We start from the raw sequence: 15,747 nt of genomic DNA, 5'->3' as shown, positions 1-15,747 counted from the left end.
CTTTTTGACGTCATTTACCAGATAGAGGGAATCGCCTGTATCCCTGCGCTATAAACGTTTATCAAACATCTTAGTGATCGTCATTGTGCCGGATAAACTAAAAATAATATTTGTTCTGTTGGTACTTAATCACAGCTGTTCCCTAATGACAGCAGTCCTGAGTGACAATTATGAGAATTCAATTTGCCGAATAATTCATGCAAAATAACGATCGCTCAACATTGGAACGGAAGTGACGACTCCCCTAAACGCACAAATAATGTTTACTAAAATCAACGTTTTTGACGAAAATGCATCGAACTCGAAAGTTGTTTATTGACTCATATTTTCCATGTCGGGGTCTCTTATCGCCGACTATAAGTTATGAGTTTATCATCACTTGAAATGTGGTGGATAGTAATTGTCTCATTGGCAGTTATGCTATAAATATTATTCCTACGTTAAATGAATTACAATTGACAATAAATAAAATACTACTACGTACAAAATTGCTTGAAATTATATGATGTGCACTTATTTTGTAGGTGTACTTGACATTCTATTCCGTGAAGGAATATTTATATGTAGTCAAAATATCTCTATATGAAATGACAGTTCTGCCATTTGATGTCCTCTAATACATGAACACGACCTTTAGACACCAACCTCTCTAATCATGTCCCCTGTTTTGTGTAATATCAACGGGTTCTCCGATCAGTACAAATATATATATATACCCCTGACAATGGAAAATATACCTTCATAGCAACATTCTGTACTGGCTGTGGAAACTTGTCAATGTTTATAATTATCCCTAGGAGCGCTGACAAGTCGCATGTTTCATCAAAAGCCGTGTATTGAGCCATAAAAGTCTTCAAAAATAATTTTGAGAATTCTACATGACTGCTCACTTTGTAGTCGTACTTCCCAACATCTGGTTGTCGACGAACTCGGGGTATTAAATGGTTGTTATTGATTGCTTCATAATTCAGATCCCTTCCCGAACTCGGGTATTTTCTAAGCTGGTTTGGATATGTCTGTGTTTGAATTAAATGCGTACTTTGTATTACATTGTACAAGTTGTGTGTTATTGGTTCTGTAAATTTTCGCAGTGCTGGAGCCAAAACAGACTGAATACATATACCAATAATCAGCCATCTTTTCTGGTTGTCTTCAATGTCAGCATTGATAATAACTAAAATGGATTAACGGAAGATATTAAATTATATTTTATAATATTTTTTTATTGCATATCATAGAACGATTACGCGATTAGGCACGCGTAGCAGCACCTGCATACGGGGTATATATCTTCCAATTGATACGATATTCCCGTGCTTGCATTTCCTATCATGATTTTCTTGATAGAGGGTTGCTGCTCACAAGGAAGCTATTAAACCAAGAGTTCCAAATGGTGAAGTTGAAATCAACCCTTCGTAAATTTTACGGACGCCATCACGAGTTGGTTGACCGTTGTGGAATAACCGTTTCACAAATGATTTCGGATATGTTCCTTACGTCGTAATTACAATACCCTTCCCTTTCATGAATGTGACCTACCGAATTATACTATTTACCTGATTAGTTATCACATAAGCAACACGACGGGTGCCACATGTGGAGCAAGATCTGCTTACCCTTCCGGAGCACCTGAGATCACCCCTCGTTTTAGGTGGGTTCGTGTTGTTTATTCTTTAGTTTTCTATGTTGTGTCATGTGTACTATTGTTTGTCTGTTTGTCTTTTTCATTTTTAGCCATGGCGTTGTCAGTTTGTTTTAGATTTATGAGTTTGACTGTCCCTTTGGTATATGTCGTCCCTCTTTTAGGGAGCGATGATAATATATCCATGTGTTACATTGTCTGTGTCTTGAAACACACGAAATGGTTTGTAAAAAAAAAAAAACAAAAAAAAACAGTGATTGCACATACATTTTCATTTACGGTTTTCATATTTCTGTAAATTTCCGAATATTTAGGACATTTTGGATCACTTTTAAATTATTTGACATTTTTGTAGTTTCCATGGCAACGGTGGTCCTTTTTCTAATTCCAAAGTCTAAAGTTAAATCTCTACTTTCTAGTAAAGAACTCACTCTAATATGGTAAAAGTGACGCTACCCTTATTCAAAATTGATCTGTGTTTTTTTGGTAATATGCGTTGTGCATAAGTTTCACAGCATTTAGTAAAGGGAAATAAGGAAAATTAACTTGATAGAACGGAAATACTCAGCATTGAGTATAAGTTTCATAACATTTGACTGAGCCAAACTAAAGTAAGAAAACAGAAACCAATTTTGGACATATGTACAGACGTTCAGACAGAGAAGGATAACACTTAATGCCTCTACGATACGGCTGAGGCACCGAAAGTTCAATAATTTACTATTCCACTTTAATCGCATCGCTGGTAAATCATCACGTTGTGACCCCTTATGCGTTAATGCGACGTCATCTAATAATGTTGATGTGTTTCATTGCTTATTTTTTCAACAAAACGCAGCGGAAAAAGTCCAGCGTGCGATAAATTCGTTATATACGGTTAACTAATTACCCCCTACGGATCCATAGAGGGTCAGTAGCGGAGAAAAGTTTGAAAATCTTGCCAAAAAGGAATATTTTTTTAAGAACGGTTTGTTTTGGAGGTTTATTTTGTGTAGTTGTACAAATGCTTACGGGGACCAATATCTTCAAGTATGACAAAAAAAGGTGTAGAAAACTTATTATTTAAGTGAATTTTCTAAATTCCAAGGACCACAACTCTGGATAAAATTATCACACCGAAACAAAATTTGAACTTGATTTGTAACGTGTCATGATGAAACAATATACCAAATATCAAAGCAATATATCTACGCAGGAATGAAAAGTCGGGAAAACTGATTTGTGGAAATGACGGATGGACAGAAAGAGGGACGGAGTACGTATCTAAAAACCCCTCGACTTGGTTAGGGTCAGGGACTTGCACAGGGACAGCCCCAAACAACAGGTTGCCTAATTGTTCTGAAAATTGCACGGCACACAGACGTTACACACGGTATTCGGTCTATGTTTCATTGGACAATTTATTGATGCAACTGTAGGACAAAAACAAATCATATCTGCGTATTATCAAATTGTAACTTGTCTTGATTCATCATTTGAATCGAAATTAAATATAACCGGAATTTAATAAATCTAATGTTAATAATGTATTATTACATAATTAAGCAATGCTTCCGCGTTCATACTGCCATTTTTGACGTGTAAGACGTAACAACAATAACTGACCATCCAAATATAAACGAAGAAAAAAACCCAAACTACTGAATGGATTCCTATGAAAATTGTACATATGGGATATAATATGACCATGTTCATGGTGTGAATAGGTCAGGATAAATATCATGTAAGTTCGCAATCTGGCGGCCATTTTCGAAATTCCATAAAGCTGTAAGAATTGAAAATTCAAGTATACAACCAGATGCTCCGCAGGGCGTAGCTTTATACGACCGCAGAGGTTGAACCCTGAACGATTGGGGCAAGTATGGACACAACATTCAAGCTGGATTCAGCTCTAAATTTGGATTATGATTTAATAGTTGACACAGCATAGGTTTCTGACACAGAATGAATGTGTTCTAATGAACTTAAAATTTTTGTTTTCTCTTAGAGCAATTCACTATGCTGTTGAATATTAATCCTCTCAAAAAAATGTTTGAAGAAATTTTCTTTTTATTTATGAAATTTCAAATGAGAAAAATTGTTTAATCACATCCCCCTTTCCCTTATTCCAAAACTAATCTCAATTAAAATATTTGAATGGAGTTTGCAACAATAACTACTCATTTAAATAAATCATAAAATATTAAGATGTAAAAAAACTGCTTGTTATCACTGAATGGTAAAGATTATTTAAATTTATCAGTTGGTAGTAAAAATTGAATATACATTGTATATTGTATATAACAAAGAATTAAGTTCATTCTGTACAAAGAAAGATAACTCCAATTAAAAAAAAATCTTGCAATAAGATATTTCTTGCTTACTATTCTGGACAAAGAAAGATAACTCTAATTAAAAAAAATTTTGCTATTTCACAATATTGTGAAATTAGATATTTCTTGCCATTGCACAATACTGTGTAATTGAAAAGACTTGCTATTGCACAATACTTAATATAATAATTATAGATCCTGATTTGGACCAACTTTAAAACTGGGCCCATAATCAAAAATCTAAGTACATGTTTAGATTCAGCATATCAATGAGGCCCAAGAATTTAATTTTTGTTAAAATCAAACTTAGTTTAATTTTGGACCCTTTGGACCTTAATGTAGGCCAATTTGAAAACGGGACCAAAAATGAAGAATCTACATACACAGTTAGATTTGGCATACCAAAGAACCCCATTTATTCAATTTTTGATGAAATCAAATAAAGTTTAATTTTGGACCCAGATTTGGACCAACTTGAAAACTGGGCCAATAATCAAGAATCTAAGTACATTTTTAGATTCAACATATCAAAGAACCCAACCAATTCATTTTTTGTCAAAATCAAACTAAGTTTAATTTTGGACCATTTGGACCTTAATGTAGACCAATTTGAAAAAATGACCAAAAGTTAAGAATCTACATACACAGTTAGATTCGGCATATCAAAGAACCCCAATTATTCAATTTTGATGAAATCAAACAAACTTTAATTTTGGACCCTTTGGGCCCTTTTTTCCTAAACTGTTGGGACCAAAACTCCCAAAATCAATACCAACCTTCCTTATATGGTCATAAACCTTGTGTTTAAATTTCATAGATTTCTATTCACTTATACTAACCTTATGGTGCGAAAACCAAGAAAAGTGCTTATGTGGGTCCCTTTTTGGCCCCTTTTTCCTAAACTGTTGGGACCTTAACTCCCAAAATCAATACCAATCTTCCTTTTGTGGTCATAAACATTGTGTTTAAATTTCATTGATTTCTATTTACTTAAACTAAAGTTATTGTGCAAAAACCAAGAATAATGCTTATTTTGACCCTTTTTTGGCCCCTAATTCCTAAACTGTTGAAACCAAAACTCCCAAAATCAATACCAACCTTTCTTTTGTGGTCATAAACCTTGTGTCAAAATTTCATAGATTTCTATTAACTTAAACTTAAGTTATAGTGCGAAAACCAAGAAAATGCTTATTTGGGCCCTTTTGGCCCCTAATTCCTAAAATGTTGGGACCAAAACTCCCAAAATCAATACCAACCTTCCTTTTGTGGTCATAAACCTTGTGTTAAAATTTCATAGATTTCTATTCACTTTTACTAAAGTTAGAGTGCGAAAACTAAAAGTATTCGGAAGACGACGACGACGACGACGACGCCGACGACGACGACGACGACGACGACGACGACGACGACGCCAACGTGATAGCAATATACGACGAAATTTTTTCAAAATTTGCGGTCGTATAAAAATGAAAGCAAGCACTTCGATATTACAATATTTTCACATAAATTATAGAAAGTGATTGCCACTTCTACACGAAAATGTAATTTTATTGAATTTTTACGAAGTTGAACACGTTTTTATTTCTAACACAGATTCTCTTGTTTAATATTTTTACAGTATTTTCCGTGTGTCCCTTAAATGTTACCATAGAGCCATAATGATTGTTGAAAATTTTTCAGTATCATGATAATTTCGGCTATTTTAAATTTGTGACAGATAAATGAACTATGAAAACAAACGTTACTACTAAAATGTTTTTTGTTTTAAGATTTGTGTAAGCTTTCAGTGTTACATGTAAGAAAACGCTAAATTTTTCATCAATTTCCATAAAGTTGTCCGTGTCTCCCTAAAATGTTACCACGTCCAAATTGAACGGGGTTTTTTTTTGCACAGAACGTACGAAATATTACGTAATTTTTATATAATGCTATTGTTCATTAACTGAAAGTTTAGCATTTTTGTGTCATCAGCTATATAGCATTTAACATGTTCTGTGTAATAATATATATTTTTGGAGATATTTTATAAAAATTTCTCTGAAAAGGTAATAAATCACCAAGATTTGACTTTTAAAATCATATTGTTGTAAACTATATGCTGATCTTAAAGGCGTAGAAGTTTTTGATAAATAATAGCTTTTTGACTTTGGAACCTAGAAACATGTATGTGCCTGCTAGAACGAATGTTAGTTCTATACTCTAACAGTTATTTTCACGCATCCACAAATATTATAATCTATTTGAAAGACACATATTTTGGATGTTGATAGTACGGATAAAAAGACCATAAATTATTCGCTATTTATAGTTCCACACGATGTACATGCCTAGACTAAGATACTTGTGGTGACGGAATCCTGAGCATCATAGAGGATATACGCATTTTGAAATAATTGACATGCATGGGCAGTGACAAATACTTGAAATATATTTCAATACGATTATGAGAAAATAAAGTTCATTTGTCAAAAATATATAATCAGTCTTGTATACAGTCTATTTTGTTTCGAATAAGAAGTTAAACATCTTAATGCCAGCTGTATTAAATACAGTGCAAAGCTTTGGCGTTTTGAACAGAAGTCGGATGAAATAATTAAAAACTACGTCGAGTAACATTACCATAACTAAACCGAACACTGTGAATAACGCCACAGACCTTGACCAATAAAAAAAAAAATATCTTCACAAATTTAGTCTTTATGCTTTGGTTTCTGAGATATGAGCCAAAAACGGCATTTTACCCTATGTACCATTTTTAGCCATGTCGGCCTTCTCTTTTTCACAAGCACGGTCATCGGACACATTTTTTAAACTATATACCTGATGACGATTGTGGACAAGTTTGGTTGAATTTGTCTCACAGTTTCAGAGAAGATTTTTGTAAAAGATCACACAAATTTACGAAAAATTGTAAAAAAATGACTAAAAACAGCAATAACTCCTTTCGGGGTCAACTGACCATTTTGGTCATGTTGACTCTTTTTTTATATCTTACTTTGCTGAACATTATTGCTGTTTACAGTTAAGCTCTATCTATAATAATATTCAAGATAATTACCAACCAGGTGCTCCGCACGGCGCAGCTTTATACGACCGCAGAGGTTGAACCCTGAACAGTTGGGGCAAGTATGGACACAACATTCAAGCTCGATACAGCTCTGAATTTGGATTGTGATCACATTTTTTACATAGTTTCTGACACAAAACAAATATCAAGATCTTACAAATATTTTGCCCAATACATGTATTGTGCAATTAAAGATTTCTTCTTCAAACTTTTCAAAAATTAAGATTTTGAGAAATTTGAAAAAATTACTACTACCACACCCTTTTTTGCCCCTAATTCCTTAACTATTGGGAATCCCAACCTTCCTTTAGTATTATTGGACCTTCTGGTAAAAATTTATAGAGATCAATCCACTTAAACAAAAGTTATTGTCCGGAAACTAAATGTAGACGACAACATGATACCATTATACGACGTAAACATTTTTTTTACGGTCGTATAAAAAACGGCAAAATTTCCTTAAAATTACAAATTAAGGAGCAGCAACGTAACAACGGATTGTCCAATTTATCGTAATATTTCAGGGCAGATAGATCTTGGCCGTATAAATAATTTTACATCATGTCAGATTTGCTCTAAATGCTTTGGTTTCAAAGATATAAGCCAACATCTACATTTTACCCCAATTTTCTATTTTTAGCCATGGCGGCCATCTTGGTTGGTTGGCCGCGGTCATGGGACACATTTTTAAACAAAATACCTCATGATTGTGGCCAAGTTCGGTGAAATTTGGCACAGCAGTTACAGAGGCGAAGAAATTTGTAAAACGACAGACGACGTACGACGACGGACGCCAAGTGATGAGAAAAGCTCACTTGCCCTTTTTGGCCAGGTGAGCCAAAAATTAAATTGAACATTTACCTATAATGGTCCAATATCCAAAATCTAATTAAATGGGTAGATGAAGCACATCAAAGAACCCAAGAATTCATTTTTTTGATGAAATCTATAAAGTTCAATTTTGGAACTCAATGTGAACCAATGTGAGCCCAAATATCAACAATCTAAATAAATGGTTGGATTCAGCATATCAAATGACCCCATATATTCAATGTGTGTTGAAGTGAAACAAAGTTTAATTTTGTAACCCGATTTGGACCAACTTGAAAACTGGGCCCATAATCAAAAATCTAAGTACTAGTCATGTTTAGATTAAGCATATCAAAGAACCCCCAAATTTCATTTTTTGTTAAAATCAAACAAAGTTTAATTTTAAACCCTTTTGACCTTAATGCAGAATAATTTGAAAACGGTACCAAATATCAAGAATCTAAATACACGGTTAGATTCGACATATCAAAGAACCACAATAATTTATTTTTGATGAAATCAAACAAAGTTTAATTTTAAGTTTAACCAGATGCTCCGCAGGGCGTAGCTTTATACGACCGCAAAGGTTGAACCCTGAACGGTTGGGGCAAGTATGGACACAACATTCAAGCTGGATTCAGCTCTAAATTTGGATTGTGATTAAATAGTTGACACAGCATAGGTTTCTGACACAGAATGAATGTGTTCTAATGAACTTAAAATTTTTGTTTTCTCTTAGAGCAATTCACTATGCTGTTGAATATTAATCCTCTCAAAAAAATGTTTGAAGACATTTTCTTTTTATTTATGAAATTTCAAATGAGAAAATTGAACCCAATTTTTTTAATCACATCCCCCTTTCCCTTATTCCAAAACTAATCTCAATTAAAATTTCTAATGGAGTTTGCAACAATAACTACTCATTTAAATACATCATAAAATATTAAAATGTAAAATAAAGTGCTTGTTATCACTGAATGGTAAAGATTGTTTTGATTTATCAGTTGGTAGTAAAAAGTGAATATACATTGTATATTGTATATATAACAAAGATTTAAGTTGATTCTGGACAAAGAAAGATAACTCCAAATAAAAAAAATTCTTACAATTAGATATTTCTTGCTTACTATTCTGGACAAAGAAAGATAACTCTAATTAAAAACAAAATTGCTATTTCACAATATTTTGCAATAAGATATTTCTTGCCATTGTGCAATACTGTGCAATTGAAAAGACTTGCTATTGCACAAAACTTAATATAATAATTTTAGATCCTGATTTGGACCAACTTGAAAACTGGGCCCATAATCAAAAATCTAAGTACATGTTTGGATTCAGCATATCAAAGAACCCCAAGATTTCAATTTTTGTTAAAATCAAACTAAGTTTAATTTTGGACCCTTTGGACTTTAATGTAGACCAATTTGAAAACAAGACCAAAAATGAGGAATCTACATACACAGTTAGATTTGGCATATCAAAGAACCCCATTTATTCAATTTTTGATGAAATCAAACAAAGTTTAATTTTGGACCCAGATTTGGACCAACTTGAAAACTGGGCCAATAATCAAGAATCTAAGTACATTTTTAGATTCAACATATCAAAGAACCCAACCGATTAATTTTTTGTCAAAATCAAACTAAGTTTAATTTTGGACCCTTTGGACCTTAATGTAGACCAATTTGAAAACATGACCAAAAATTAAGAATCTACATACACAGTTAGATTCGGCATATCAAAGAACCCCAATTATTCAATTTTGATGAAATCAAACAAAGTTTAATTTTGGACCCTTTGGGCCCCTTATTCCTAAACTGTTGGGACCAAAACTCCCAAGATCATTACCAACCTTCCTTTTATGGTCATAAAGCCTTGTGTTTAAATTTCATAGATTTCTATTTACTTAAACTAAAGTTATTGTGCGAAAACCAAAAATAATGCTTATTTGGGTCCTTGTGTGGCCCCTAATTCCTAAACTGTTGAAACCAAAACTCCCAAAATCAATCCAAACCTTACTTTTGTGGTCATAAACCTTGTGTCAAAATTTCATAGATTTCTATTAACTTAAACTAAAGTTATAGTGCGAAAACCAAGAAAATGCTTATTTGGGCCCTTTTTGGCCCCTAATTCCTAAAATGTTGGGACCAAAACTCCCAAAATCAATACCAACTTTCCTTATGTGGTCATAAACCTTGTGATAAATTTTATAGATTTATATTCACTTTTACTAAAGTTAGAGTGCGAAAACTAAAAGTATTCGAACGACGACGACGACGACGACGCCAACGTGATAGCAATATACGACGAAATTTTTTTCAAAATTTGCGGTCGTATAAAAACTACTGGTAACCCTACATATTCTTTAACAACATTTACCAAGGACGAAATTTTACAAAATCATAAATCTGTCCTTCTTTCTATTGTACCAACATCAAAGAAAACGAAGAAAATTTACCTTCATTATACTGCATACCTAAATTACGCAAACCTCCATACAACGAACGATACATAGCTGGGCTAAACATCTTGCTTATCATTATTCTTTCTACAGTTTAAGATGGGCTTTAAAAATATTGTGATGAGATATATTCTACCAGTTGTGCTAACCAGATGTGAATTCTCAAAAATTCGAAAGATAGTAGATCACTATATTTGCAATTTTGCAGCAACATAAAGACTTTTGATTTTTCTACGCTATACACTACTATTCCCCATGCTCAGTTGAAAGATCGACTTCACCATCTCATAAAACAGAGCTTTTTTTATTTTTTTTTATTTTATAAAAATGGGAATCGTAGATACAAATTTCTTGTTTTGAGTTACGATAATTCATATTATGTGAAGAATCAAACTAATAAAACAAAATATACTGAAGATGATATTATCAAAATGCTGGACTTTTTGATCGACAATATAGTTGTTGAGTTTGAAGGATTTATATTTCAACAGACAGTCGGTATTCCAATGGGTACTTATTGTGCACCCCTACTCGTATGAAGCAGAATTTATTCAGAACCTTCCAAAAGAAAAAGAGAAAAATCACATTGCGAAATTCTTTAATTTTACTTTCTGAAGTATTGATGATGTTCTATCATTCAATTTGAATAACCCATATTTCAGCCAATACTCACAACTGATATATCCCAGTGAACATGAAATTAAGGATACTACTGATACTAGAAGGACTGCTTCATACCTTGCTCTTTTCTTCAATATTGACGCAGATGGACGAATTCACACGAAAATCTATGATAAACGGGACGATATCAACTTCCCAATAATCAATTTCCCATTTTTCAACAGTAACATACCTCTTGCCCCTTCGTATAGTGTTTACATATCTCAATTGATACGTTATTTTCGTGCTTGTTCACACTATACGGACTTCATATACAGGAGTGTGCTCCTTACGCAGAAACTACTCCAAAAAAGTTATGAGGAGAACAGATTAAATTGAAACTCCGTAAATTTAATGGACACCATCACGAGTTGGTTGATACATACGATGCGTCTTTGACCAAATTAGCTAAGGAAATTTTTACCACATGGTAGGTTTTGGTTTGTCATTACGTCGTCTAATCTGTTAATTACCAAACGTGACTTATTCCCGATTGTGACTGTTTTGCTGAGTGTGAATTCGCATTACTATAAGACATGTTAATGTTATATTTGTAATTCTCATCTTCTCATTTTGTCAAATGTGTTGACGTCTTTTTATTATATTTAGGTGTTACGGATAGAAAAATTAATCACCGCCTTTATTAATTATATTTAATTTTGTACGATTAATTACGTTTGAAGTTGGATTCATAACAAACTGGACATATATATATTACAGTTAATTGCTATTAATAAGTATTGCAATATGCATTTTGTTTTAATGAATTATCAGTATTTAGTTTTAATATAATCTTAAAGCAATCCTAATTCTAGCTCACTTTTAAATTATAGTTTTTCATAGTTATCAAAAGTACCAGGATTCATGTGTGACGTCATGCTGTTTCTAAATTTTATAAATTCAAATGTAGCATAACGTTTGCCTTTTCGCCATCGTATGTGACGTCATTTTTTTAATTGCGTTAACGCCTGGACTGATTCTGGTGTGTCTATGCTGTATTGAACTTGGCATCATGTATTCGGGTTTAGTTTTCTGTAATAAGTTAATACTTTAGTTTCATTATGAATATATCTTTCACATTCATTTGTTAAAATTACTGTTTGCAATAGCATGAATCGTTCTATATAATAGTGTTCTTATCCCGGGCATAATACAATGCCGTATTTAGCAAAACCTTTTCAACTTTTGATCTTCAGTGCTGTACAACTTTGTACTTTTTTCACTTTCGATCTTGTATATCTGGGCGTTATGTATTCGGGTTTAGTTTTCTGTAATTAGTTTTTACTTCAGTTTCATTATGTATATCTCTTTCATATTCATTTGTTAAAATTTACTGTTTGCAATAGTGTGAATTGTTTTATATAATATGAATGTTCTTATCCTGGGCATACAAACAATGCCGTATTTGGCAAAACCTTTTCAACTTTTGATCTTCAGTGCTGTACAATTTTGTATTTTTGTCGTCACTGGTGAGTCTCGTGTGGACTAGACGCGTTTTTGGCGTATTGAATTTTAAACCTGATGCTTTTTGTTATCTATTAATCATGCTTTTCTTTGTCTAATATGTTCTGCTTTTTGTTTGTATTGTAGTCCTGTAATTTTTTGTTTTCATTTCAATGTTATATTTAACTGTGCCATTAAAGTGCGAAGTTTGGCATGCCTTAAAACCAGGTTCAACCCACCACTTTTATTCCCCTTTAAAAGTGTCCTGTACCAAGTCAGGAAGATGGCCATTGTTATAATATTGTTCGTTTCTGTTTTCTCTTATTTTTGAGATAAGACGTGGCACGGTACTTGTCTATCCCATATTCATGTATTTGGTTTTGATGTTATATTTGTTATTCTCGTGGTGTATTGTCTGTTGCTTGACCCGTTTCTGTGTGCTGTTGCGTTTCGGTGTTGTGTCGTTGTTCTCCTCTTATATTTAATGCGTTTCCCTCAGTTTTGGTTTGTTGCCCCGATTTTGTTTTTTGTCCATGGATTTATGAGTTTTGAACAGCGGTATACTACTGTTGCCTTTATTTACGGTACTTTTCTTTCCCAAATTCATGTATTTAGTTTGATGTTATATTTGTTATTCTCATCGGATTTTGTCAATTGTGTTGACATCTTTCTATTATATTCATGTGTAATGGTAAGGAAAATTAATCACCGCCTTCATTTACTAGATTTGATTTGATTCGTCGTAATTTGTACGATGTTTTAAGTTTGCAGTTATATTCAAAACAATCCGGACATAGCTATATAACATAGTTAATTGCTACCTCAGTTTGCTATTTATAAGTATTTCAATGTTCATTGTTATTAAATGTAATATCAGTATGTAGTTCAAATATAATCTACAATCAATCCGAATTCTGTCATATTTTTTAGAAATAGTTTTACCCATTCAAATGTGACGTCATTGTTCGCTGTTTTAGAATTTCAAATGTGACGTCATTTTGTGTGCCTTTTCACCACTTCGTATGTGACGTCACTTTTTTTAACTTTTTGCGTTGACTAAGTCGGATGTGTCTATTTTTTGTGTTGGTTCATGTTATGTTTGCGGTTTTTGTTTTCTGTAATTAGTTAATACTTCAGTTTCATTATGTATATCTTTTATATTCATTTGATAAAATTTACTGTTTGCAATATCATTAATTGTTCTAAATAATAAGGATGTTCTTATCCCAAGCAGAAAACCTAGCCGTATTTGGCACAACCTTTTTTGAACTTTTGATCCACAGTGCTGTACAACTTTGTAGTTGTTTTGACTTTCGAACTTTTATATCTGGGCATCATTGGTGAGTCTTGTATGGACGAGGCGCGTTTCTGGCGTATTGAATTTTAAACCTAGTGCCTTTTGTTAGCTATTATTCATGTGTTTCTTTTTATAATATGTTCTCCTATTTATTTGTATTGTAGTCCTGTAATGTTATGTTATGTCATTTTAATATTATATTTATTATTGCCATTAAAGCGGGAGGTTTGGAATGCCACAAAACTAGGTTCAACCCACCATTCTTTTCTTTAAAAAAAATGTCCTTATCATGTCAGGAATATGGCCATTGTTACATTTTAACGTTGTGTCGTTTGTTTTCTCTTGCATTTGAGTGTGAATTCACATTACAATAAGACGTGTCACGGTACTTTTCTATCCCAAATTCATGTATTTGGTGTTGATGTTATATGTGTTATTCTCATCGGATTTTGTCTAATGCTAAGTCCGTTTCTGTGTCTGTTACATTTTAATGGTGTGTCGTTGTTTTCCTCTCATATTTAATGCGTTTCCCTCAGCTTTTGTTTGTTACCCCGATTTTGTTTTTTGTCCATCGATTTACGAGTTTTGAACAGCGGTATACTACTGTTGCCTTTATTTAGCCACTAATTCCACATTGTTGGGACAAAAACTCCCAAAATCAATCCTAACCTTCCTTATTTGGTCATAAGCCTTGTGTGTTAATCTTCTAATACTAAAGTTATTGTGCGAAAACCAAGAAAAATGCTTATTTGTGTCCCTTTTTCGCCTCTAATTTCTAAACTGTTTGGACCCACAGCCCCAAAATCAATCCCAACCTGCCTTAAGTGACTATAAAGCTTGTGATAAAATGTAATTGATTTCTTTTAACTTATACTTAAGTTATTATCCTGAAACCATCCGTCTTCGGACGACGCTGACGATGACGACGTGATACAAATTTACGACTAAAAAGTTTTGAATTTTTGCGGTCATATAAAAACGGTAAAGTGACGCGCTACCCAAATTCGTACTTGATCTGAATTTTGTGGTAATAACTAGTGTGAATAAGTTTCAAAACATTTGGTTGAGGCAAATTTTAGTGAGAGAACGGAATCGAAAAATTCAGAAATTTATCCATTTGTAAAAGTGCATAACGCTAGAACAATAAGAGTGACGACCTAAAAAATAAATTTCATAGAGATACATTCACTTTAAACTAATTTTCCGGAAACCAAATGAGTCGTCGGACGAATCCACCGACAACGACATTTTATCATTACTACGATCACAAAAAAGTTTTGCGGTCGTTTAAAAAAAAAAATTGAGGAATATAATGAGGATATATTGTTACCATGCATTGCAAGCAATTTGGGTTTCGTTTTTGATATTTAGGTTTCCTTTCATAGAAATGATATTTGTATTATTTTATCATTCAAAACATTTCTTAATCAAGTTAACCTACCTGAAGCATTTGGTCCAGATGTGTATATTTCTAATATCTCTGTTTCTAACTGCTCGTCTATGTCCCCACCGGATATATAAATTGTGTTACTCTCCATACCCTAATTATCGTATCTCAAAACAGCCTTGTTCTGAAATTCATTAAAATATTTGTACATTTTCATGTAGGCATTTAAAAGATCTGCAAAAAGAGTCAATGTCTGTTTTGTGTGTTATTGTTTATAATATATATGAAGTTTTTGCATAGTTTCATTAATAATCTACAGTTCTTAAAGCACGTTTTTTTTCTATCTAAATACACTGTCCCTATCATCAAGAATAAGTGGAAGTAATAACAACCTATATTTTCTCTTTTGTGAAAACATGCTCGTTCATATTTAAGCGAAACTCGGTCGGTCAGGTAGGACAAACTGTCAAACTATATTTTGTGTAATGAAACTCAGTAACCCGTACAGGGTATGATATTCCCCATACACTGCACAAGCAATCATAGGGGTATATTATGGCTCGTTACATCACTTAGGGTCCCTACTATCTGCCTGCATCATTAGTAATCGTACGATTGTAAGGCTAGAAAATATCGGGTAGCAAGACCCTATTATTGACCATACGGAC

General features: G+C 33.0%; 1 protein-coding gene across 1 annotated transcript in view; it reads right to left on the bottom strand.

Annotated features, from left to right (window-relative positions):
* Positions 1 to 15,747, bottom strand: part of LOC134688391 (uncharacterized) — a 33,801-nt gene that overhangs the window by 9,959 nt on the left and 8,095 nt on the right. The window contains exons 2-3 of the mRNA XM_063549088.1: positions 15,134 to 15,263; positions 738 to 1,174 (exon numbers count right to left, since the gene is read on the bottom strand). Of these exons, the coding sequence (XP_063405158.1) occupies positions 738 to 1,174; positions 15,134 to 15,230 (534 nt within the window). The 5' untranslated portion in view covers positions 15,231 to 15,263. The remainder of the gene's footprint in view (positions 1 to 737; positions 1,175 to 15,133; positions 15,264 to 15,747) is intronic.

This window comes from Mytilus trossulus, chromosome 10 (assembly GCF_036588685.1).
Source record: "Mytilus trossulus isolate FHL-02 chromosome 10, PNRI_Mtr1.1.1.hap1, whole genome shotgun sequence".
In the NCBI taxonomy this organism is placed as follows: domain Eukaryota; kingdom Metazoa; phylum Mollusca; class Bivalvia; order Mytilida; family Mytilidae; genus Mytilus; species Mytilus trossulus.
The sequence above is the reverse complement of the archived record's forward strand: the minus strand, read 5'-3'. Positions and strand labels throughout refer to the sequence as shown.